At 30.4% G+C, this 27,431-nt stretch overlaps 1 protein-coding gene and 1 long non-coding RNA gene across 3 annotated transcripts; one reads left to right on the top strand and one right to left on the bottom strand.

The window, feature by feature from the left end:
- Nucleotides 1-989: 989 nt before the first annotated feature.
- Nucleotides 990-6,535, bottom strand: LOC124352761. The gene is made up of 3 exons (XR_006921534.1): nucleotides 6,265-6,535; nucleotides 4,809-5,012; nucleotides 990-1,906 (listed from the first exon to the last, which is right to left on the bottom strand). It is a non-coding gene; the product is annotated as an uncharacterized LOC124352761 (long non-coding RNA).
- LOC124352759 lies at nucleotides 1,348-20,071 on the top strand. Of its 2 annotated transcripts, none has more exons than XM_046802420.1 (9): nucleotides 1,348-1,915; nucleotides 3,992-4,116; nucleotides 4,859-5,094; nucleotides 7,886-8,051; nucleotides 10,754-10,819; nucleotides 13,234-13,369; nucleotides 13,866-13,936; nucleotides 16,697-16,910; nucleotides 19,088-20,071. In XM_046802420.1, the coding sequence occupies exons 1-9, from the start codon at nucleotides 1,348-1,350 to the stop codon at nucleotides 19,093-19,095; spliced, it is 1,590 nt and encodes a 529-aa protein (XP_046658376.1). In that variant the 3' UTR covers nucleotides 19,096-20,071. The 2 variants fall into 2 exon arrangements, with proteins under 2 accessions (XP_046658376.1, XP_046658375.1); XM_046802419.1 differs by having other exon boundaries at nucleotides 16,697-16,982.
- Nucleotides 20,072-27,431: the final 7,360 nt, after the last annotated feature.

The following is a 27,431-nucleotide window of genomic DNA, read 5'->3' as shown; positions in this document are numbered from 1 at the left end:
GCATACATAACAATCCTGGATAACATTATTGCAGATATGACAGATAGATTTTCAAGCGATTCACTGGAGTGTTATATGCTGAACCTAACCGTTCCGACAAACTTGGACAAAATAGTGGATATGAAATCTAGTTTTGAGCCCATATGTATGAAGTATTGCAGTTTAGTGTCATTGAACAAAAAACACGATGCTACTGAAACTTATGAACGAAGTATGCTCCCTCAAGAACATTCCTAATTATAATGAATTTAAGACTATAACTAAAGCAATGAAATGTTTTGAAGCATTAAATGAAAACAGCTACCCTCTTCTAAGGGCTTTGGTACAAATTCTGCTTACTCTTCCAATTTCAATAGGTAAGTAATTTTTGTTTTATACTATTTTTTCAAAATTATTTATTAGCAGATAATTTCTAAAACCCAGTAAAACTAATAGTATTTTCTTAAATCGTGTGTGGTTGTTTAGTAAAAAGTATTTTTTTCATTGGTATGAAACATTTGACCTTTTTTGCCAATCTGTTAGAACTTATTGTTTTTTCCAAAAGCAACGGCAGAACGATCTTTTTCAACTCTGAGAAAATTGAAGTCATGGATCAGAAACAAGGATGGCAGAGGATAGGTTGACTGGACTCGCTCTGCTAAACGTGCACAGGGACATCGAAGTATGCCCCGAAAAAAGTCATTAACAGATTTGCAAGCCAAAAAAACAGAAGACTCGATTTTGTACTTTAAAGATAAAATTTTGTATTTTTACAACTTTTGTCAGATTATATACAGTTTATTGGAAATATTACATTGTTTTCATTTATCACTTTAGCCTTTTTTTCATTAGTATACAATAATAACATTATATGTCAAATTACAGAGCTTTGACTACCAACATGAATCATATGTGTAAAAAAATCTCCCAAAATCTCAGACCGCCCCCCCCCTCACAAAAATCCTGGATCCGCCCTTGTAGGGAGATGAAATAATTTCTGCTCAATTCAATCTTGGTTGTTTTGAAACTTTTTTAATACTTTGTTTGAAATTCTCTAAGAACAAAATATATGTTGATTTGAATTTGGCTCCTTTGAACTTTGGGAAAGCTGGTGTCTAAAAATCTATTATTAGTGTTAAGTTTATTTTTGTATGTTAATCTAGCAGATTTGTTGCTGTCAGATTTGTATGGTGAAATTACTATTCTACACTTCTAGTCTGATTATTAGCTTTTGGTTCTGTTTCAGGTTTATATTGAATCCAATTCCGTGATTAAAGAACTTTTGGTGTAAAAAGTAATTGAGTGATAATTTATTTTAAAGGCAGACATTAACAATTATTTAAGAGAAAACCACGATTTACACTAAATATGGATCAAAGTCATTCAAGTCGTGACAGAGAACTCAATGATCTGAACACCAATATTGAGAACAAACCTTCCGCTGCACTTCAAAAGAGGAAATGTTTTGGTTTAACTTTGAATATTAATTCAGAAGGAGAATGTAAAATTGATGGCAAAAAGGTGAATTCAAATTCAGAAGAAATACCAGTCCCATATTACTTGAGAGTACGAAACAGAAAACCTGTAGCCAAATATTTTGAGGACTCAGATACCTCTGATAGTGATTGTGAACAACCCAGGCCTAACGTGAAGAGTTTAAAAACTGTTAAAAAACTTTGTAATAAAAGAAATTTGGCCAAGTTTTCATTTAAGGATGAGAAAGAACAGAAAGAAATCATCGGCAGTGTGGGCACCAACATGCTAAAGTACGACATAAAGATAGATCCAAACGTTGTAGATCGATACACCGATGTTCCCGTGCAGCTGCTGTCTGGAGCTGTGATGCCTCCCTCAGAAAGTCCGGATACCAAACGAAGACGGGTTGAGAAGGAGAACATGGTAGTTGCCAGACAGTGTCGACTTCATCCTGCAAACAGTAAGTGCCATCAGTTGAATTGTTTTAAAATGAATAGTTATAGACCATTTGTTTTTAAACTTATGACTTTACATTATTAATATCCAATGGTTACCAGTGGTGCTTTGTGGTTATGTGATAGCAAAACAATTAACTACAACGTACATAAGTAAAAATCTGAATGGGCTATATTCAGTTCTAGTTACATACTACTAAAATTTAAGTTCATACATCATGAAAAATGAATTATTTTACTAATACTAGTTTATAGTCAAAATCAAAACATCAAGGAGTGTGAATATTTGATGAAATTATTGAATATTTAAAAAATCAACCTTTTAAAAATCAATATGGCTACTACCAAACAAGTTAGTGACTCCAGACAAAAAGTGTATTTCAAGTGGTAACTAACTTACAAATATTACTTACTGTGCAAAAATTCTTCCGAAAAACTGTAAGTCTGTATCTGAATTATTTAACTAAACCCCAAATGTTATTTCACAAGTGAAATATTAATGAAATTGGCAACAAGCAAGCACAATATGTCCATATTAAGTTTATCTTAAATCACTCTCAACTCGAAGTTAACAAGAAATACTAACTTGAGTAAACTACTAAACTGGCAAGACAACACATTTTTTATATACGGGATTCAACATAGCTTTTAACTATTTTTTAAACACAAATTGAAGTTTATATTTAAAATATTTATCCTTTTAGTAGAACCTTATATTAAGTCTTCTATAGTATAACCAAGACAGGAGACTTTTCAGAATCAATCTGTGTATGGAAATATATAGTATCCATTGATGGATTGTATATAGTATCCGTTGGAATTGTCATAAAACTCTCAAAATACTTGGTATCTTGTAATATTTGTATAACCTATCTAAAACAGCTTATGCCTATCAAAAGATAAAATCTTAGTTGCTCCTGGCTTTTGCAAGCATACCTATAAAGTGATTGTGTTCGGTTATGCATTGACGGATTTCTTTGAAAAAGGTACTAAAATCGGTATAAAAAATTTTAAATCGGCAAAAGGATTTTGTTAATATTTTATTTTCAAAAAGGTCTACCAAAGGTTAATACTATTCTCAAGTTTCATAACTTTATCTTAACTGGTTCAAAAGATATAATTTTTTAAAATATAAACACAGACAGATATAAACTTTTTTGCTCATTTTTATGTGTAGGACAAAATCCCAAAGTATTGAATCACTTTTACTGAACAGGTATATTACATTGTGGCAATATATTATATATACAGTATATATATATATATATATATATATATATATATATATATATATATATATATATATATATATTTAATATTTAATTTCATTAATAAAACTTGTCTTTGTAAGTCATAAATCATTAAAAAACATGTTGTTCCTTTAAGCTATCACTCTTGACCTGTATACTTATACAACTCAGATACTTACTATATCTACTGTAAATGCCAATAATTTGTTATGGAGAGGTCATAAACATTTTAAATTTGTTTTCTCGTTTGGAAATTTATTTTGAACTGTTGTAATTAAAAAGTCAAAATTGAGTAAAGGTTGCATTAATTAACTGTGGGTATGAATGGAAGATGAGAATTGATAGTATTTAAATATAAATGAGTGAATAGGGTGTAGCCTTGGTAGCTACTAAGAATAACTGTTTCTTAGCAAGTTTCATTAATGACTTAACATAATGCCCAATTGGGATGCCCAATAAACAGTTTAACCAGGGATCCTACAATTTTATGTGGCATTGGAAACGTGGTCTTCTTTATATTGATAGGCTACGGGAATCTAGTTTCTCAGAACAAAATTTGTCATGGGAGAAATGGATGTCTTTAAAAGACTCCTGGCATGAAAGTAATTATTTCAACATCAAGTAATGAAAAAAACCTATTCCAATCCTCCCTGACCTTAAACTATTCTTAAAATCCAACCTTCAAGTAGCTGTATAACAAGTTGTATATAAAAATTGCAATAAATTTGTGAATTGGAATGATTACTTGTTCAGAATTTGTTCGTTGATGGAAGGAGCAGTTAAAGTGTATTGAAAGAAAATAACATTAATGCTCCTGCACACTTGTTATAGAGAAGTACAACTTAGGGCCTGTGGTCAACCCACCGCCCATATCTCCAGGGAAAATGGTCGGCTATACACCAGCAGGCCAGCGCCATGAAGTAGACCTAAACAATGGACGTCCCACTTGGTTTAATGTAAGAATTTGTTTTCATGTTTGTACAGATTTGATTTACTTTTAACAAGAGTAAGCCTATCTCCTTAACCTAATTTGTATTATCTGTACTGCCATGGCCCAGGATTCTGTAAACAAGCTGTACATGAGTTATGTTATAGATAAATTATTATAAACAAATATACTTTTATGTTGTATGATAACATTTTAGAAGTACGCCTTATGTTCTTTATAGTATTTCTCGAAAACTACTGCAACTAATATATATTTGATAGTTAGTAAAAATAGTTTCTTTTTATTGGTTGAAAACCATAATGTATTTTCCATTAAAATGTTATCTGTTATTATTGTAAAAATTTAACTTTTACAATTAAATGTTAGAGTAATAATTATTTAAATATATAACTAGCTATATACAGTTTATATTTGCCATTTAGTACCAAATACTATGGTGAAAGAATTATTTTGCTACCTAATACTTTTTTGTTTTATAGCAATTCAACTACTGTAAATCCCTATAAATTCATGTAACTAGAGACTGAAGGCATCTTGGCTGCTCTTTACTTCTTTCTCAATGGGTTAGTAAGCAATTAAAATTGGTAGAAAGCTCAAAATCAAAATTAACCCATAGTAAAATTGTGGGGAGAGTTATCATTATGGCAGGGTCAAAGTAGATTTTACAAAATTGCAGCATGAAATAAGCTAAATAATCACCTCCAACATTATAAGTGTTGTTAGTTACCCAGCCAACCTGTCTGTCGCAGTCCGAGTACGCTCGTATGCAGTTTGACGATGCGACCAAGATCAACGTTAGTCGCATGTTCCACGATATGGAGAATGGAAGTTTCCTGCCTGATGGTCTGGACCCAAATGTGGAGAGACGACATTTTGCAGAGAGAGCTCTTGTCTCAGCTGATGCTGCCAAACATTTTGAGAAGTTAAAAATTGGCTCAAATAATGGATCTTCAGATTCAGATACTGCTTTAGCTGACCACATGAGGTTAGTCTTATTTTATTTCATCAGTATTGATGATATCATAGTCACTTATGTTATTACAGTCAGTGTTGAATAAGTTTATTCCTCTGACTAGCAGTATGAATGCAAGTATTTTTTTGTTATGTAATTCCTAACAATACTTTTTTATAATTTAAAACCTTCACTGTGGCATGACACATGTATCGACTATAAGACAGCCAGAATAGTAACTAGATGCATCCCCCCACAGTCAATATGTGAAAAACACACACACATACACAAGTATGTACAGGGAGTTCAGGAACCAGTGTCACAAACTACTGGGGCTGATGGTACTCATCATTTCAAACTAGAAATGTCCCATAAATATATGTTGAGAAATATGTCATTTAGCTATGAGCCGCCATTTTGTATTTTTATTAAAAGAATTATCTCTAGAACCAATAAGGCTACAGGTATCAAACTTAGCACATAAATTGAGATAAATAAGAGGAAAATTACAAAAAATAATGGTATGATTTGCATTAATATTAAGAAAATGGTGCCTATTGAAAAATTTAAAGCCAAATAACACAAAAAACTAATATTGTTATACAAAATTACAACATACCAACTATCTTGAAATTTTGCACAACCACTTTATGGGTATGCTCATACAAGCTAGAAGCAACAAACATTTTGTCACTTGAAAGGCATCAACTGTTTTGATATATTTGTTGCTCCCGATTTGTGAATAAAATTTAATATTTTTAAAAATATAAATATACAGCACATTTAAGATTTTATACACAGTGTAAAATTGTTGTTACTGACATATTTATTGGCATGAATATTTATAGATTTTTACATAATTTGAATACATTAAATTGTATTTGTAAGTAATGTTACGCTAGGTCAGAAATTTTTTAACTTACCACTGGTGGGTTAACATTGAATCTATATAGTTGACATTAGATTTTAGATATAGTTGATCTATTTGTAGATTTTAGTTTTAAACACAGTACTTGACAGTGACAGTTCAGTTACAACTTTTATTGTTATATTTTACAATTTTAAGTGCTTTTATAAGTAAAACGTAAGATTCATTTCATTTTTAAAATTTAAGAATATTGCTGATAAGTAGAGATCATATAAACATACAGTTTTATTTTTAAAAAATATCACATTTAAAAACCTAATTTTAATAGTACTTACATGTTAAGATTCATAACCACATGTTTATTTCTTTGATGGATTGACCATACATTTGTGAATGAACTAGCATTTAGTAAGAAAACTGAATGGTATTCTGTTATAAACAAATAGCTTACAGAGAAAATAAAAAGATTTGCCCACAATAAACTTGTCGAGGGAAATAACCAATTTCATTGACTGGAAATAACAATCATAGACTTGACTACATTGGTTTTTCCTGTAGCAGATTGCATTCAATCAGGACAATCTACCTACCAATCCAACCAACATATCTTACTGATAACAGGAGTACTACTTCAGCTGTTAATCACCTAATATCTAATGGTCATGTCAAACTACCCGTAATAAAAGTCTAACAGATAACATAATATTGAGTTTTATGTTTATCACATTGTCTGCTGTGTTTACATCTGAAATCCCACAAGACTGTTTGTTAACTAATTAAAACATTGATTTGTTTTGTATTGGCTTTTTGTAATATTTGTATTATTTGAGTGCTATGTCCAATGTCCTTTATTTCAAGTTTGTTATTGACGATGGAAGATTTGAAAGAATAATATGATTTAGAACATTTGCCATCGTTATATGTAACAACACCTTATCTTTATTCATGAAATCCTTGGGAAAGGTTGTCCATGTCTTCTTTTAGGCTGAGTTCTCATCAGCCACTAATGACCTGACCTCGCTTTTGTTATTTGTATTTTGTAATTTATTGTACAGTAAATAACAATGTATTATACATGAATAACTATAGGAGCCAAAAAGTTGTCATGAAGTGATCACTTCGATCTATAGCACTTCGACCCATGACATTCCATAATCTTCGATCTTCTTCTTCCTTGGGAAGGAGTTTTCTATGGTTTAAAAGAAACATTCTTAAAACCATACAATCTTAAAGTTACATCTACCAGGGAAAGCACGAGTAGGTTATAACAGTAAAGCAAACTTCAAACAAAAAGCAAAAAATTAAATAAATAAAAATAAATCATCTTACTGTCAGAATCATTACTGAAGAGGTCTAACAAATTTTCTCGTGGAAGAAGCCTTTAATTTTTTTTTTTCTAGTTAGCACACTTGTCACGTCACACTTGATCTTGAAAGTGATAAACTGTTGCCAAAAATTCTTTGTAATGTGACAGCCCTTCCTCTTTGTTGTCATTTTCTTATCTTATACTAATAAACTAATAAATTCCCTCCCATTCTACTGTTTCTGTATCATTTTAAGACAAAGTACACATTTAAGTAAATAAATAAAACATAAAAGCCAAATTTTTAAAAAGTTATGAAAAGCAGCTTTAGGGTACAGCTGGCCTTTCAAAATATCAATGGCTATGTCACAGACATATAGACTCCACTACTGACTACTTATCCAAGGTGTAGAAAACTCAGCTCTTGTAAACTGTGCCAGTGAACATTTGAAAATTACTTGTGACTTAGCTTGTTGGAGTTTATGATTATAATACCTTAGAAAGTTCTCAATCATTTTATTTTTCAAATGGTTAACTATTTATAGTTAAGTGTTGAATTTATTTAAATGGTTTAACTTCATATATATATATATTATATATATATATATATATATTTATTTATTTATTTTACATATAATATTAATGGATTGCAGTTTCCTCGAGACAGAGAAGCAACTCCTAGAGTTGAACATGTTTGCTGCAGTGAGGCTGACAGACTTCTCTGATCAAGTTGCTAACAAACTTACCAATGCTCTCACGTGGAAACTGACACCACTAATGTTTAAGAAGAATCCTCTGATCATAGAAGTTTTAGAAAAGGTGACTGTTTATGAATAATTTGTATTTTTACAAAAATTTGCCTCTGAGCATGCGCTAAATTTAGAAGGTTGCATTGAATGCTTCTTGACGAATGTTGAGAGATTTGAAAAAAATAGTACAAATCATTGTTGAGTTTTCTTTGACATTTAGAATATTTTACAAATTTTCATTTTTTGCTCATTGTTATAAGAATATAGCATCTTCATGTGTTCTATTTTACATTTTTATTCGGTTTCATATTGTGGAAATCTCAATGCTAAAGTACAATATCCCATACTTCTGCTTGGGTGGTGATGAAGAGTGATTACATTGGTTTAATGCCAATCAACTTGTTTTAAATGATCTCAAAACACAAAATATTTGCTTTACACTGAAAAACATGAGTTCCCCCAGTACTTTCTCTGATAGTGTTAAGCTATTGGGCATCTATCTAGATAATAAGCTATCATGGGTAGATCATAATATTAACTATGTATGTGGAAGGCTTAGTAGAGTGGTTTTTTTGTTGAGGCAACTAAAGAAAAATGTTCCTAAGCAATATCTAAGGAGTGCTTATTTTGCCTTTTTCAACAGTATTTTACTGTATGGGCTCCAACTTTTGGGGTAATGGTTCAGAAATACATAGAGTTCTGTTAATCCAAAAGAAAGCTGTACGAGTGCTCACTGACTCAGACCAAAGAACTAGTTGTAAGCCGTTATTCATTAGAGAGTCTATACCCACTGTTGTTTGTTTATATATTTATTTACTTGTTGTCAATGTGAAATCTAATCTAGGTGATTATGTTATAAGAGGTAGACTTCATTCCTACAATATTAGAAATAGTTATAAAATAAATAAAGATTTTGCTAGACTTAGTAAAACACAGTCAAATGCCAATGCAATGTCAATTACACTTTTTAATAAATTAGGCCATAAAGCCCATACAGTTGATATAAAGAGTTTCAAGAGAAAGCTGATGGACTGGTTAGTAAACCACCCTTTTTATTCTTTAAATGAGTTCATGGACTGTGATATTGCTGACTCTATATTTTGACCTGTTATTGTTGTTTCTTTTATTGTTATTGTTCTGACTTGCTGTTAATCACATGGCTGTTATTATTTTTGAATTTATTTTGTCTTTTTTTGTTACTGTTTATATTCATTTTAGAATTGTTAAGTTTTGCTTTTTGACACACCTTGCTGGTTTGATGACGTAAGCTCTTGCTTTCTTGTTGTGTGACAAGGCTGTTGCTATATATTTGTTATTTTTGCTATTTTTAACTTGTTTTTATTGTTGTTGTTGTTAAAATATTTTTAAACTGTTAAGTTTGTCAATTTCCAGTGCCTTGGCAAACCGTATTTTTTTTTTTTTAGTTTGAAGTAAATTAAACACCTGACGATGTCTATTGCTACTATGGCCGAATGGCAAATAAATATTCTTATTCTTATTCTTATTCTTATTGTTGCTTTCTCACCCTTTTTTGTCATGGTGGAAGGAGAAATAGGTGTGCCATTGCACAAGTCATGGAACACGGAGCAGCTAATTTTCTGAGCTGTTACTCGCTTGCCACGGCTGATGTTTATGTTATTGTTATATTTTGGTACAGTCTAAGGTTATAGTTTTGTTTTCGTTTGTGAACAATACTTTGTGAAGCATATACTCATTTAACAGACATACTGGCATGTTTTTGTCATATTATGTATATATATATATATATATATATATATATATATATATATATATATATATATATATATATGTATTGGAGTAAAATTGTACAATAATTAAAATAACCTGTATTACTCCCCTGCCGAACAGAGCCATAATGCCATATGCTCCGTGAGTGGCTATGGACAAAACTGGGACATCTTTTTTCCTTTCCACCATGCTTATTTGTAGATGATCAGTTGTATGTCTTGACTTAAAATGTAGGACATTCAGACACTGTCTGCAAATTTCTGTAAAAATAATCCACAAAAATTTCTACTATTATATTGTTTTATTTTTAATACGTGAAGTTTTTTAAGAATATTTTCTATCTGTAAAAGATGGTTAAAGTTAAAATTCTCATGTGACACTTTTCCATTCCTCTCATGAAAACATTCTTTTAATTCAGCAAAACCTGTCTTATATTTGCTACAGTAATTTCAATTTCTCGACAGAAAAATTATGCATGTTCCAAGAAGGGATTATATTTTTGGCAATTATTGTTTTAATCATGCAGAGTGTTGAATTGTGATCATTTTAAAATTTATAACATGGAACCAGGTTCGAAACGATGGAAGAGTGGTTGTAAAAACTTATTTTATACATTATTTATGTATTGATTAAATCATTCAATTATTGATATCGCTTCTATTCTATTAATATCAAACCAGCAGTATTGGTGAGGTTTTACTACGGAATTTTCATAAATCTCATCTTTACATTTTGATCTTTATTCAACACTGATGTCATTATGTGTTTGGTGAATTATTGAGACAAAATTAATAAACAATAGATATAATAAAAAAACTAATAAATTATATAATAAATAAAAAATATTAATAAACAACTGAGTAAACAATAGCAGAAAGTTAGAGTAATGCAGAAAGCAGCATACATATGGTTGCAATAAAATATTGACTGTTTAAAGTTGGGAATTTAAAACTAAAACCCCAATACTTTCAGCAATCTTTGTTTTACACATTGTCAGTAAAAATATCAATATTTTGTTAACAGTTGTCTATTGAGAGAACACATGTAGATGTGGTCCGACCAGCCAGGGCACTTCTCAACAAGATAAAGGTCAGTTATTTCATTTCATTTTGTAATAGTTATTTGTCTTATAAGATGAGCATTTTATTAGATAGAATATATTTGATTAAGAAGTAGATTATTTTATATTAATTAAAAATATAAATATGTTTATAAAACGTAACAAGTCAACGTGAAGTAGTATAATCTGATTATTGCACTGCTACTGATTGTAAAGATATTAAATGTAAGAGTGATTTAGTTACAGTTCTTGAAAGGAAATTATTATGAGATAGTTTCAATTTAAAGTGACCTTTACATTAAGTATGCTAATAGAAGTGTTGTGGAGAAACTTGAGTATGAGCAGCAGTAGAAATATATTTTGGGGTTATTATATGTACTTTAACCCTCCGACTGATGACCGATGGCACAGGCGTTTATTAATACTGTTTGTAACTGATAAAGTCGGTCAACTGTCCAATATTATTACTCGAAAACCGTTTAAGTTATAAAGACATAAAACTTTCACGAGTCGAATCCTCTACTTGTAATACCAATTTATTTAAAACAATTTATATTCGTAATATTACTCGTTGTTAGCTGATATCGATCCAAAGGCCGCATACAGCTGACGGACTTAGCAGCTGGTGATGCACTGTATATCCTTGACATTCTTTATTGCTAGGTTATTATGTAGGCTAGTTACTTATGATTAATTGTTATGTTGTGAAATGGGCGATCCTTGTTGTTTAAGTGATATATGTGAACTATTGGATGATGGAAATATTAGTTCTAATGATGAAAGTGACATATTGGCAAATGATGTGCATGATTTTTCTTTGTCAAATTAGTTGTCAGGTAGTCTGGATGATTATAAACCGGTGGAAAGTGAGTTTGGTTGTGAATAAATTGATAGTGACAGTGACAATTTATCATTATCTGATATTCCTCTTGCCCAAAGAATTCATCAAACACCAATATGGATGCGTACTGCCAAAAAAAGGAGTACATACTTTACATTTTTATAAAAAAATTTTTTTTGTTATAAATAAGTGTATATTGCATTGTATAAATGTGTATGTATATATATATATATATATATATATATATATATATATATATATATATTAAATTTGTGTAAGTGGCAATAGCCTAATTTAATTTCAATAAACAAGTGTGTGTGTGTGTGTGTGTGTGTCATAATCATTTTGTTCACTACAAAACTATCTATTTAGTATATTTACAGTATTTTATTATTTCAAGTCATGTAAAAGCTACATGGAGTGAAACTTACAAAACAAAAATTTACAATACACACTATTCAATTTACTGTATATATAAGTAAAACAAACAATACTCTAGTAAGTGCCTATCTTTATTATTTTACATTCTTCACTGGTTTCTAACAAAATAATTGATACATAAAACTTATTACTTAGCATATATATTTTTTAGTATCTGAAAAATATGATGCACAAAGACAAAACCAGTGTATCATTCTGGGAGTTTCTTATTATGATATTTATAAGATCAATTTTTGTACCAAGTTTCAACTTTTCTTGAGACAGTTTGCGTTTCCACATGCCATGTTATATAGCATAGATGTACAGGGTGTCCCGTAACCTTCTGGACAAAAGAATATCACATTATTGCTCAGGTAAAGACACACATTTCACTGTATGAACACTGGTTTCTGGTTCATAGTTCCCATCTGTCTGTCTGTAATGTATGTTTTTTTATAAAAAAAGTTAATACTGTATCTTAAAAACTAATAAATTATATAGCACCAAATTTGGGCCAAGTGTTTATGGTAATAAGGCCAGTTAGTAGTTAGTACATGGCCCCCTCGGATCTGAGGCACAAGATATTCTGGAGCTGGCATTTATTCACTTTTGTATTGTTGGCTATTCGTTGAAAACCTCAATGTGGACCATATCTTGTAACAGTAAATACGCTCTAAATTAGTTATTTATTATTCAATTTAAATAAATGTTGTTCCAAGCTTTTAAGATATTAAAAGAAAGTTGTAATGACTGCCATTTTGAAAATATTAAAGATAATATCATAATATTTTTGTTGTTATTTTAAAAAAATGGCACCTGTTGAAAATGTAAATAAAAAATAACCAGTTTAGTTATAATAAATTTACAAGATGCCAACTATTTTGATACTTTTATTACAATTCCAACAGTACTTTTATGTATAAAATCCATCAACGCATAAGCAAGCAAGACCACTTTAAAGGTTTGCGTACACAATTCAGGAGTAACAAACATTACTGTCAGTTGAGAAGCATCAGATGTTTTGACAACTATTTTAGCTGCTTAGTACTAAAATCTTTTGTTTGTAAATAAAATATAAAGAGTAAATTTAAATATACAAACATAACTATCTATGTTGTCTACTTTTATTTTAGATTATAATTGTAGTACATGCAAATTTAATTTATGTATTTTAATTTATAGGATCTGTTTGAAGTACCAAAGGGACAGACTTTCAAGGAATACTTTGCATTTGAGGTGGAAGATTTCATTCGGAGAACAAAAAATATGTCTCCGTTTGATGTATTGATGATGACCAAGGAGCCAGATGAGGAACCAGGTAATAATAGTAATGTGGCGTAGTCAATATGTATTCTCCTCGATACTAATTCTACTTCAATCTTAAGTTTTAGTATCTAAGTGTATATTAATAATTCTTTCTAAAATGTAGTTATAGAGATCTGTCAGGATGTAAAAGCAAGAGTATCATGCTTATGTTTTACTAAATTGGAATATAATTACTATCAAACCAGATCAATTACTATTTACAGCTATCACTTCAGTACTTTTGACTGCAAGTTCAGCACTGACTAAGCATAATTAGAGTTTAATGTTAAATTTAAGAAAGATCGTAATTACCTAACTTGACATATCAATAAAGGAATGATTCTTTTATTTGTCTTCTCAAACACGTAAGAATTGATTGGTGAAAAACAATTTTAAAGTGTGATAAGGAAGACTGCTGCTTGCACATATTTTTCATTCACTATTTTTTCTGTTTTTTCTGATGTTATTGACTTTCTACTGTAATAATTTAATAAAAGTTTTTTTTACAGAAATTAGCAGTGAAGAAGAAGAAATTAAAGAGGAGAATATATTACAAAATTCTGAAGAATCAGATGAGGAGGTAAGCTACCTTTATTGGTACCATAAAATTGTGTGATAATTCTATAATAATCAGCATGTAATTTTGTGTTTGAATGTGTGCATATGTATGAATTAGTACATAAATTGTAAATCAAACCTTGTACAGAGAAATATTCAAAACTTAAAATTTGTATGATTATTTGATTTTTTTTGTTTAGGGATGTTTCGAAATTGAAGGGAGTCAAGAATTGAACTGAAGTCAAACCAAAAACTTAAAAGCATGTGAGATGGAGGGGTTGATCAGGTTGAGAGATTTTAATGGAGATCAGATCAAAATATAAATTAATTGTGTCATCTTACATAACATTTTCCCATCTATCTACAAGTTGTCAGATTTTGTAAACAATCTCTAGGCCATTTTTTTCATTGACTTAATCTGTTCTGTAAATTTTTCCACACAATTTTCATTTTTGTTTCCTGAAATTGGTTAGATTCTTTAATTTTGGTTCCATTATTTGACATTTTATTTATATTTATTTGGTTATCTTGTTGAAATATTTATATACGATGTAGGTATATGTTTTAGTAAATAAGGGTAATACTACTTAATTTCCATATTATTTAGCCCTGAACTATGGATTGACTAATAACAATAACTACCTATCTTCATCAAGCAGTTCAAACTGTACTCAACACTATATATCATAGGCATATGTACTTCTTGTTCTGCTTTCATTTTCCGTATTATTACAGAGTAATAATTTTTAAAACTATTTTGAGTTTAATGGTAAATTTTACATGCAACATGAAGGATTGGTGCTGGACTTCCCATTATCTGTCTTTTTATCAGATTTATATTTCAATCATATAGAAAACAAATACATAATGTCGGATAGGAATAAATACAGGAATAAAATATTTTATTACCTACCATAGATATGTAGATTACACTATTGTACTGTTTAATGGTAATGTCCGCAATTGCTTCCAATCTGAATTTCTTCATTGAAACAGAAACATCACATCAATTAAAGGTTTTAGACCTCACCCAAGACAAAAGCAACAATAATTTTGAATATGGCATTAACCGTAAACCTACATCAGACAAAGGTCCAAAAGTGGCCACTTATAACTCTGATTTACCGACAAAGTACCACTGAATGTAACCAGATATAACAAATAATTAAATATCGTAAAATATATTGCCCGATTATTACACCAAAAAAAACCTTAAACCCCATGGCTTAGAACTAGTCTTTAATACAACAAACCACCCAAAGAATATTTTGAGATGTAAATCTCAGAACTTGGGACAAAAACGTTCAGACAGCGTTTGTAAACTGATTTGTTCCAATTGCCATAGGTTTTTAAATCATTCAGACAGGCAGCTGGTTGTTTAGCCAAAGATTTAAAGAGCATTAACAAAACCTAAATTAATTAAACAGACTTCATCATTCGCTCACCATTTGGTGGATGAGAACCACACAATAAACAAAATTAATGAAAATATGGAAGTGCTACATCAATGTAACAAAGGCAGTAAATTAAACACGCTTGAAGAATAAGAAATTTATAAACATTCTAAAAGTAATTCATTAGGTGAACTCATGTTAAATGAGAAGCTACAATTCAGCTCCCATTATTTGTTCCAACACATTACTCTTTTGCAACAGCGGCTTGCCAACCGACCAGCTGATAACATTGATGACGAAGGTACGTAGTTATTGTTATTAAGCAATAATTCCCTCAAATAATTCTACCAGTGCAAACAGAGAGACAGTCATTGTAATATTTCAACAAAGAGTTGTAAATCTCATGTACAAACAATGATAACAAAGCCAAAGATCATGAAGATCATGAAAGCATTGTTATCATTGGCAAGATAAGATGAAGCAGATGACTAAGTGAATTAGCTGGTTTGACCTTGACCTTTAACTTCAGGTATACATGCCTATTGATAAACACTTTGGGTAACAGCTGAGAGATAAGCTGATGAAGTGATACTAGTTAAACTGATAAGTGGGGTGACCTAATTGGTTGCAACCTGTTAAGGAAATGCTACAGTAATCAAGTGCAAACCTTTTATCTATAGTATTGCTAATTTTTTATATTATCAGTTACATCTGTGTGAATCTTATTGTTTAGCTCTGAGATACTTATTTTAAGGAAAGTAGTATTAATCTTTTGTTATTTTGCCTGCTGAAATATCCTCAAATTCTAGACAGTTCATTAGAAGAAAAGCATGTCATATACAGATAGTAGTGTAAGTAAAATTTAAATTAACTAATTTTGATTTAATACTGATTTTAAAATTAAATCTTTTTATTTATGTGTTGTCTAAATACTTATCATTCTTAAACTTCAAAGCTTTAAATATTATTAAGAATAATAAAAATGCAAATATGGCAACAAAAATTCTAGCAGACGACAACATCTTCATGTACTCACATACTTACTTATTGGGTCATTTTCTCTCCACGTTGTGATCACTAACTTTTCTGTTTTGGAGCATGATTAATAAACCCTTACCAGATTTTTAATACTAGTTTAACATTAATTATTTAAATTCACAACACAGACAATTTGAGCTTTACTGATAGAAACTCGTTTGTTTAGGTTTACTTGTATATTTCAGTATTTTGTACAGAAACTTGACGATTTATTATGTAGCGTGTTTTTTTATACATATTGTTTCTATCTAATTCTTGGCAGTTAAAACAGTCATGTCTAACTGTAGTTTATTTGTGTTCAATTGCTGTTATCCTGCAACTTGTTGTACTGATAATATCATTATTTTCAGAATGAAAATGACGAATGGATCCCTGCCGAAGGAGGTTATTGGGAGGATGCCATGCGAGTCAATGATGAAAATTCGGCCATCTCTGATCCTTGGGACTCTAGTAGTTTCACAATCATTGTTGATGAAGAGGACAACAATGGTGAAGACTCTGGGGCAATGCATACCGTGGAGTCTCAGTCCAATGTAGAACCGTTGATGTTGAGTACTATCCATGGTATGCTTCTTGTTATGGAATTTTCCACTTGCATCGTTTACAGTTTTTTTGAATACATCTAATCCCAAAACGGTATAGATATTCATTCTATTTCTACTTTTAATTTAGTGTAGCTTAGAAGTATTCTTTTTATTTCTAAACACAACTTTCAAAATTGATAATATAACACTTGAATTAGTATAGAATAACTGAATATCATTTTAACATACAAACATTTCTAGGCTTTACAAATTCAAAATAACTAATTAAAATAAATTTATAAAATGTTTTTCTTGGCCCATTTGCACTTGCATGTGCAGGTCACTTAAATATTATATCTATTTACATTTTAGGCTGACAATATCAGTTTGCAAATGTCTCCAAACAAATATAAAGTTATAACAGTGAATACGAATACATGACTGAAAACAATACAACAATAATAAATATAGCAATAACATTAAATGTAAGACATTTTTCAAAATACCTAACAAGCTGTGGTAGGTATAGATAACTTAAATAAATAAATGTAATAATTATGTTGAATTATTCATTATATTTGTAATAAAGTTCTTTAATTTTGCCAGGCTTCATGGACATTTAGCATATTTGATAATTGTTGGAAATCTATTGATTCATATTATAATTAAGTTGTTTTATAGATAACTCTTGTTTACAAACTGGTACACTCAGAGTGAATGAAGTAGATGCCTGAATACTCCTCATAAATACCTTTTGCAAAAAAAGTTTTGAATTTTAACATGCTCAGCATGGGTTACCCGGATCAGGGTGTCTGGCGCCATTCCAACCTGGGTGGTAGTGTGCAGCAACATTTTACATTTTAGTCTGTCTTTAGCTCTTCGGAAGTACAGTTGCCTTGTTGTGTCTGTGTGTAGGGAGAGTGTAGTGACTTATTTCCAGGTGTAGTTTTTATTTGTGCCTTGTGTTTGGTCAGTACTGTTTTAGTGATAAGTCAATTTTTCCTATATAATATTCCTATATATATATATTATATATATATATATATATATAGGAATATATATATATATTGCTTTACATTTTTACACTATGCATTGAATAGTATATTTATAATGGAAAAACTACATAATAGCAGTGAGGAAGACGTAGACAGTAACTTTAGTTCAGAATCAGAGAGTGCATAGAGTGAAGATTTGGATACCGAACACTTTTCATCGGATGCTATACAGAGAATCAAACATGTTTCATTTACTAAAGAAAACAAACTGCAAACAAAATCAAATGTTATTTGATCAAGTATTTATTGACTCCATATATTGCTACATATATAAATATCCTCTTTGGTTATACTGTGGGCTCAACACAACTAAAGGCTCTAGAATTACTAAATGTAAGGATATTACAATTGATGAGCTGAAAACATTTTTAGGTTTGCTCTTGCATACTGGTTCTATACCTGTTTTCAGACTCCAGGACTACAGGAAAACACACACTCCAATTTGCCTATGTTCAGATCGTATGAGAGTCATGATCAATTTCTCAGCATTTTGAGTTATATTTTTACACAGCCTATTCCTGCCCCAACAGTCCATACTCGGCCTTGAGATTCAAATTTTTTTTTGTACATATTTATGGAGAACAGAACACAAGTCAAAATATCTGTTTGTAAATTATTATTCATGTCTCTTTTAATCAAGGGCTCTCTCCAAAAATTCTTTCTCCGTGTAGAAAGATCTGTATTCCAGCTATGTGGTTAGTTTTCTACTAAAGCGCTAACCATTTTCCACCAACCATCTTCAGCACTACAAAGGTTTAAATTTTTGTATATTTAGAAACTTGATTTCAAATATGTATTGTAGATTTAAAAATATATTTGAGGGTGATTATCAATATTACAAAACACACACTACTACATACATCCTACATATTTTTACTCCCACCTAAATAAACAGCTAATTTTAACATTAATTTTGGTGCTGTATTTTCTTGCCTTGAAAGGATTAAAACAAAATAACCAAATGTGTATCTGATTTGTTAATTATTCCTCGGAAATATCAATATTGGTTTGTGCTAGCATTAAGAATATGTGGTAATACAACTACCATTATCCAAATCTTGGTTTGAGGAAACTATTATAAGACAGCTAATGAGTTATACTTTTCTCTTGCATTTATCCTTTAATGTTTGTGCATTTTTTAATGTGTTTCTCATTGTTTCAGAGGAATAATTCTCCACACAATACAAAACGAGCTTCATTGAGTGCCTGTACCAATGCAATGAATGCGCTTATAGTTTTAAGAATATTGTATTTAGAATTTGTAACTGTATCGTACAATGTACAAGATAAGAAAGATAGTAACTGAGATGTCGGAAGACAGTTTAGTCATCTCAGATGTACCTGATTCTATGACATTTTAAAATAGTTTCGTCTGATACACGAAATGTAGCTTCAATTTGATGTACTGCGTAATGTAACTGTGAAGCTGCTGTTGTATGTATTCCAATCTTGAACTACTTCTATTTTAACTTAAGTTTGCAGTTCTAGACCTTGTGCGATTTTAATTCATATTTACAATTAAGAATGTTTTTCATAATTTATAGTTATTTATTTTACTATAAAATTAAGTTTAAAGGTTCATTCATAATTTTATAATTAGCTAGATTCTGAAAATAATGTATTTAATTTCATTCCGTTCAGTGTTCACTGCCAAGTAGTAACAATTGTTAATTAATTACTCACACATTCCAACAATAGGGGTAATTATTAAACGACAAGTGTTTGAAAAGTATTTTAAATTACTTCACTTTTTTTTAATATGATACAGATTTGCTTTCCTCAGTGTTATATAATATTCTTATTTTAGTTTAATGTTAAATTACCAGTATATTCTTTTCATATTATGATTCATGTTTATATATATGCATAACAATTGCAAATTTAAAAGAAATATATGTGGTTCGTTAAGTATTGTGCAATAAATAAAAATTGTGTTAAATTAATGTATTAGTACTTTCTGATCTGTTAATATTAAGCTACAATAGGTATAATACTAGCTATTTAACTTTTAATTAATTATATATAGTTTTGATTTCACTTACATAGTTTTTAAACAAAATGTTTCATTGTCATGGTAAATGTACCTAACCTTTGACCTAAGACTGAATTGTAAAAATTTGTGATAGCAATAAAATGTTTACCAGTTTTTCTGATTTTTCTCTGCACTTCATAGGCAAAAAATATTGTATTAGTTCAAAATGTTTCTTTATATAAATTTCACTACATGTTTTAAAGCAATTATCTCGTCATTAATTTTCAATTCATCTAAGTTAAAACATGCAACATATAATGGAAACTCACATAAATTCAATAAAATAAAAACTTGATAAATGTGCACAAAATTCATACATGTAGGACTTTTAAGACTTCAACTGCGAGTTCAAACCAGTCAGTCGACAGGAGACATTGAGGGCTCCTCTTCTTCTATTTGCTGATGTGTTCTTTTAACTGGAATGTTATCAGTTGCTAATAAGTCAGTGGTCCATCATTTTTTTGCTGGAGTGGAAAACTTTCAGATCATAAGCTGTATTAACACAGTTTTTAAATATATTTAGTCATGGTAAAATGATTGGCTATCAGTGCTGAATGGATTAATAAAATTAAAGTAAAATTAAACTTAAAACTACAATAGCTTATTCGAATAGCTGAGATTTTTAGTAGCAGATCACTGCTGTGGAGTTGGTAGAGTGTACTTTTTAGTATGAGACTCATACGCTGACCTTACAATGTTTTTGTTTATAGATCATACAATACTTCTGTAATAGGGGATGTAAAAGTTAAATTTTACGATTAGTATGAGTAACATTTTTTAGAGCTGTTCTATGTTTTTTTGGTTCGGGAATTAGATCCTAGAAGTTCGTTAAGATTCTGTTTGTTTTCTGTAGGCGAATTATGTATCCCTAAAATATTTTATCTATTAAGTGTTGGTGCTCTCGCGATTTTATGAATTCTAGTCAGTCAACAAATGCAGATTTTTATTCTCGCATTCCACATGCCATCTTTTTAGAATAGCACCACGAAGTTCTAATATGTTTAATCTCAAGCTCATAACACAAGATTTTGAACTAATAAGATTTAAAACAACAACTAGAATCAGAGACAATAGACTGAGAGAACCCAAAATAGGAAAGAGACCTTGTATTAGACCATTTACTGTAGTCTCAGATTTAGAAGTCATAGTTGTTAGAATAATGAATGCTTAAAATTTCCTAAAGCATGTCTACTATAATTAGAAGCCATTTGTGACCACATTTAGTTCTGAGGAGTAGACCTACATAATCAGTCATGAACTTATATACCATCTCTACGCTGCATCTGACAATAGATAGCCGTATTTTGTGTTTGGGGTCTGCTCAGAGTGCTACAAGTGTGAGCAGGATGTAATTAGGTTGCATATTGTTAGAATTAGAGACTGTAAAATGTTGTTTTTAAACAATTTAGTATTTTGAAAATGACTAATTGTGCACCGACTGTAGATGTGTGGTGTATAGCAAAAAGTGTGTGATGTAATTTTTTCGGGAAAACTCTGGGAAAGAGTTTCATGCATCAAGACATCAGCTAACTCAATTTTAAGTGTGTTTTCTGTACTAGATTTTACTTTTGAATTCAGAGTCTTGAGCTTGATGTTCTCTTGTATCTTGGAAAGCTTGTTGCAGAGAGAAAAGAACCGAACACTTAAGGTTGGATTTTTTGGGATTACCTAAGCAAGGTGGTAAGCATGATGTTCTTAAAGTCTTGTGGAATTTGACTCTTACCATAAAGTAATTATTTATTTGAATATATAAATAGTACCAAAAGCTGCGAGTCACGGGCGCTACAAGTCACGCATTTTGATTGGTGTAGTGAATAATAGGGTTCAGTAGAACCGTGAGTGCCAGGAATTATTATGAGCGGAAGAGGGTTAAGTAAGTTCTAAAGTTTTACCAAGGCAAACACAAGTATTATTTACAAGATAGGTGTAAACTACACCACATGTATATAATATATAGCTCATTACTTCTTGAGATGTCTTGCAGACAGATAAACAGGCAATCATACAGAAAATAAATCCAAAGAGAAATTGTCTCAGTCTTCTGAATGATTCCAAATTCCATGGTTGGACATCCTCCGTCATAGAACTAATTATTGTCTATGTAAAAGTGAAGTTTCATGTAAAATTTCAAGTATATAGATGAAATCTTTTGTCAAGATATCTGGCCACATGATACGTTCACAATTTTATTCACAAGTTAGGTTTCACAGCAGCATGCAAATAATAGTTCTGTTGAGCTAAGAAGGGTACAACACAAGGGTGTGCTGAAATCAAATCTTGTCACCGACTTATAACATTGACTTTCTGCTCAATTGTTTTTATTGTATGAATAAAAATATCACATATAAAAGTCTCATATGATTGTACTCAGTTTGTTTACAAATTTTTTTCTGCTATACTGTTGCCTTCATTGGTTACCCTACCTATAAGACTAATGTACCCATATTCTCTAACATGCAACATCATCGATCAAACTTAGTGTTGCCTATATAGAAATGAAGCTTTATGCACAATTTCTAGTCTATAGATTCGTTTGTTTCAAGATATCGTGCAGAGACACAGACAAACAAAAAATAAATTTTCCAGCCCCTCAAGTGATATGTTTTGCTATCGCTAAGCCAAAAATGTTAAGGTTTCGTTATTGCTAAGCTAACAATGTTAATTTCATTTTGCAACCATAACTATTCTACACAGAGACTTTGATTTCACAATAATTAATAACATAAACAATCTTAAAGTTTGATAACTTAAAACTTGAAATTATATTGTATAACCTCAAGTACAAACAAGTTAAGTAGGTAACTACTTTTTCACACTTTAACTTTGTTTTAACATAAACCCCAGACCTTGATTATCCAATGCCGTCTATTCAAACAAAAATCTATCATATTCTTCTTTTACATTTTAACAATATTTATAGTAACAAGCAATTATTAGCACTAACATACTCTGGAGATGAAAATGTTACCAACATCTTTATAGATACTTCACAGAGTGAGTAAACCTCATTCAGATAAAGTCATTGTGATATAGATATATTGTAATAAAAGAGACAGGCAGTATCCTGAACATTGAAGTAAGTGATTTGGTCTACCTATTATTAGCACTACCTTATAAAATCCTCTTGATGTCTGCTAACTTGCTGACTAGTACAAAACATTGCAAATTCAACCACAACCTTTAAATATACATATTATTTATTTGTATTATCAAAGAATTTAATTAAATTATTACCACCACCCTATAAAGATCATAAAAATTTAATTTAATTCAGTAATTAAGACAATGTTTATCTTCAACATATCCTCACTACTGACTGCCTTAACTATGCAACCCCATATTACAGCTTCGTCTTAAAATTGGACTGCAGGTTTTCTATTTGAGTGCGTATAGCCATAACTTGCCATCTAGTATAGAGTTCAAGCCTGTTTCCAAAGACACACCATCACCAGGTTTTTTTCATATAGTCAGGTCTGTGATAACACCAATCCATTCTCCTTTTCTTTGCCAAGTCATTTAATATACGCTTCCGCAAGGCTTCAGTTTCAGCACTGTTAATGTTCAAAGTATCTTCTACTTTAATAAAAAAGTTAGGCGTTTGCCGAACTATAGATGTACTGCCAGTCCATCTAACCAATACAAACCATTGGAGGGAATGCAATCTTAGAGATAGTTTTATCCCTACGATCAGCTGTACTAATATTTAAAAAATCGTGATTCTAACTGTGTGAGGTTAATCTAAGTTTACCCTTACAAGGAGTATCAAACACAGTACCTATTGCTTGAAACTTATTTATTTTGTTTGACACAAGTTTTTAGAAAATAGTATTTCACCTATTGCCATATAACTCGTCACTTTCCAACAAACCAAACATTTGCCACTTTAAATTTATAGATACTGATTTGCGATTTAGAATTTTAAGGTAGAAATTAGCCTCAAAACAAAGATTTGACAGTTGAATATAGAAAAACAAAACAAAAACTGTTTTAACCACTTGTGACGTCTGATGACATTAAGTTTTTATTAGTTTTGGGGACATCCTTATACTTTAGACAGACACTGTGTATTTTGAATGTTTTAATTTTGTTTCGGAAGTTTGGAAAAGTCCTGATAATTTCTCCATTAGTCGTTTACTAAAATTACTGCACAGTACAGCAGAATCCCTCTAAATCAAGTATTTGCCTTTCATACAATCATTATATTTATTTGCTTTTTCCTTACACTCAACTTATTATTTTTGGTTGATAAAAGCCTTAGCGTTTTCTAGTTAATCTAGTTTTTTGGTTTAGCCATAAGGCTGCCTCAAAACATTTAATTTTAACCCTAGATCTGGTGTGGCCACAAGTACGTGAGACCAAGATCATCATCGAAATGGACAAGTTCAATAGCAAAAAAATTCACTAATAAACAATGATTTAAGAAAAGAGAAGATTCTGTTGTGTAGAAATCACTAAATTTGCACTACAATCAACGTTTTGATGAATTTGTAGAGATTTTAATGGTTTGTAAATTAAATTCATGGCTAATTGTAGGTTTTTTCATAGTAATGAAATCACGGTTTCCACCATAGGTTGGGAACCCTTTTTAACTTAAGTTAGTTTCTGAGGTCTTCCATAGGAACTCCTTTCTGTGGGACTTCGTCATCTCTTCTAATCAAATGGGCATGACACATTATTAAAGGAGAAGAGAGAAAAATGGTGAAGGAAATCTAGAGAGGAAATCCAACAAGAAAGGATTGTTTAGACTGGGAGAGATGGAGGCAGCTAGTTGATGAGTCCAAATACAATCTTGGGTATTCATGACCGTCGGAGTAGGTATTACTAAGTAAAAGATATCAAATTAAAATAAAACAATGTTTACAAGACACCAAGCGCCTCAACAATGAATCGGTGGCCACTAACTTTTCAGGATGGTCTACTCCTCACAGTGCAATTAAGAAGAAAAATCTTTTCAGTGATTTTCTTTCTACTAGGGAGCATTCAGTATCTTTGTTCAAGTGACACTTTAAATAGTTTTAATGTAACCTATAATAATAGAGTAAATTTTGAATTAGATCAGACAAAAAACTTGCAAGTATTACAGGCAGAGACAAATGTATAACAGACTTTAAGATTTTCCATCAGAATGCAAGGAGCTTACAACCAAAATTGAACCATTTTTGAAATTTTAATTGACCAGCTAAATCCTGATATTTACTGGTAACTGAACATTGGACGAGCGATAACATTCTTGAATGCATCAAATTTAATAATGGGATGTATACATTGGCTAATTTCTTTCTCTAGAACCTCAATTAAAGGTGGTGGAGCTGCATGCAATTTTCACAAAACGTTCTGTTTCATTTGAAAAACTTGATATAACTTCATGTGAAGGATTACTGGAAGCTACAGGAATTAAAACTAAAATAAACAATGAGAATTACATAATTATTTGTATCTACAGGCCGCCCAATTCTGATATTGATAGTTTTATATGTAAATTTAACCAAAATAGTTGACTCACTTGATTCTAGTTCTAACTGTATTCTGATGGGAGATTTTAATATTGATATTTTAGTGCACTCTAACAATAAATTTAAAACTAATGACTTTTCTTAATGAATTCAATTTTAGATATCTGATAAACCAACCAACCAGAGTAACTCAGAATACACAGTCAGTTTTGGATAATATAGTAATCAATAAAAAGTTGGGCTTAAAAAAAGTAACTTCAAAAGTCATAATTACAGGATTATCAGATCACTTTGGTATCACACTTAATATTCCTATTAACGATGCAACAGAATATTTCTTAAAGCGAATACCAACAAAAGCAAGGTCTTTCAATGCAGAAAATGTACGCATACTAAATTATTTTCTTCAAAAAGAAAACTGGGATATATTGACATCAAGTTGTGATGTCAATAAGCAATATCTAATTTTGTTGAAATATTAAATTATAATATTGATATTTGTTTGCCCAATAAAAAATAAAAATATTAAGAAACAGATTAAAGATAAAACTCCATGGATAACTAAAGAAATTACGGAGACAAAAAAATGTTTTAATTTTCCTTGAATCACTCTGGGTTCAAAATCGTAATAAATTTGGAATTAAGAATCTTTTAAAAATGCAAAAGCAAAAATATGAAAGTCTGCTAAGAAAAAACAAAACAAGAATATATGACAAATACAATTTTGAATTCAAAAAACATAAATGCTGATACATGGAAAATCATAAACAGAGATTTAGGAAGAAATACAAAAAATAGAGCTAACATCTCACTAAGAAGCAATGCTAATTTGATAACTGATCCTAATGTTATTGCCAATCAGTTTAATGAATATTTTAAGGGCATCCCTGAACAATTGGCCATTAATTTTAATAATCTGAATTACTCTTTTAAGGGTAAAAGAATTGAAAGCAGCATGTTTTCTTCACCCAACCTCTGAAAAAGAGATTCTTAAAATAATAAAGAACTTGAAGAATAGTTTTGCAGTTGGTTGGGACTGCAATAAGTACTGATTTATTAAAGAATATTTCAGATGTTATAGCAGGACCTTTATCATCTGTAATTAATACAAGTTTTGAAACAGGAATTTTCCCAGACAGTTTAAAAATTTCTAAAATTGTGCCTATTTTTAAAAACAAGGGAAACTGCTCAGAAATTATTAACTATAGACCAGTTGCACTTCTGCCTGTTATTTCTAAAAGTGTTTGAGAAAGCTATTTGTAATAGGTTAATTGATTTTTTAGAAGCTAAGAGCATACTTTTTTGTAAATCAGCATGGATTCATGAGGGGGAAATCCACTTTGTCAGCCATAATCAAATTTCTTAATGAAATAATGGAAGGAATGATAAATGGTGATTTTATTTTGTGGTGTGTTTCTGGATTTGCAAAAAGCTTTTGACTGTGTAAATATAAATATTTTGCTTGATAAATTAGAAAACTACGGAATAAGAGGGACACTCATGATTTACTGAAATCTTACTTGGTCTGTCGGAAACAGTTTGTCACCATAAAAAATGATCAGGGTGAAGTCACATCTAAAAGATCAGACATTAAGTGGGGTGTGCCTCAGGGTTCCGTTCTTGGTCCATTGCTATTTTTAATATATATTAATGACATTGGAAATGTAAGTAATCCTAACCAGACAATTTTATATGCAGATGACACATCTATACTATATAAACACAAAAATTTGGAGGATTTAGAAATCATAGCAAATATACAAAATTAATAATATAGTGCAATACTTTAAATGAAAACTTTTTAACAGTAAATGCAAATAAATCAACAGCTCTCAATTTTACTTCAAATAAAAAATCTTTCCTTTGAAATTCAAATAGCAGTTGACAATTTAGTAATACCAAAGTTTGATTCTACAAAATTTCTCGGATTGATTATCGACAAAAATTTAAATTGGAATGACCATATAACTACTCTTTGTTTAAAGTTATCTAAAGCAATATTTATGATGAGAAAACTGTCT

Source organism: Homalodisca vitripennis, chromosome 1 (genome assembly GCF_021130785.1).
Source record: "Homalodisca vitripennis isolate AUS2020 chromosome 1, UT_GWSS_2.1, whole genome shotgun sequence".
In the NCBI taxonomy this organism is placed as follows: domain Eukaryota; kingdom Metazoa; phylum Arthropoda; class Insecta; order Hemiptera; family Cicadellidae; genus Homalodisca; species Homalodisca vitripennis.
This window is presented reverse-complemented; position numbering and strand designations above follow the sequence as displayed.

Excerpts from the sequence above, each read along its gene's own strand:
- LOC124352759 (XM_046802419.1), top strand. The coding sequence starts at position 1,348 with ATGGATCAAAGTCATTCAAGTCGTGACAGAGAACTCAATGATCTGAAC. Across the intron at positions 4,117-4,858 it reads GACGTCCCACTTGGTTTAAT|TCCGAGTACGCTCGTATGCA; the intron begins GTAAGAATTTGT and ends TGTCTGTCGCAG. Across the intron at positions 13,370-13,865 it reads GGAGCCAGATGAGGAACCAG|AAATTAGCAGTGAAGAAGAA; the intron begins GTAATAATAGTA and ends TTTTTTTTACAG.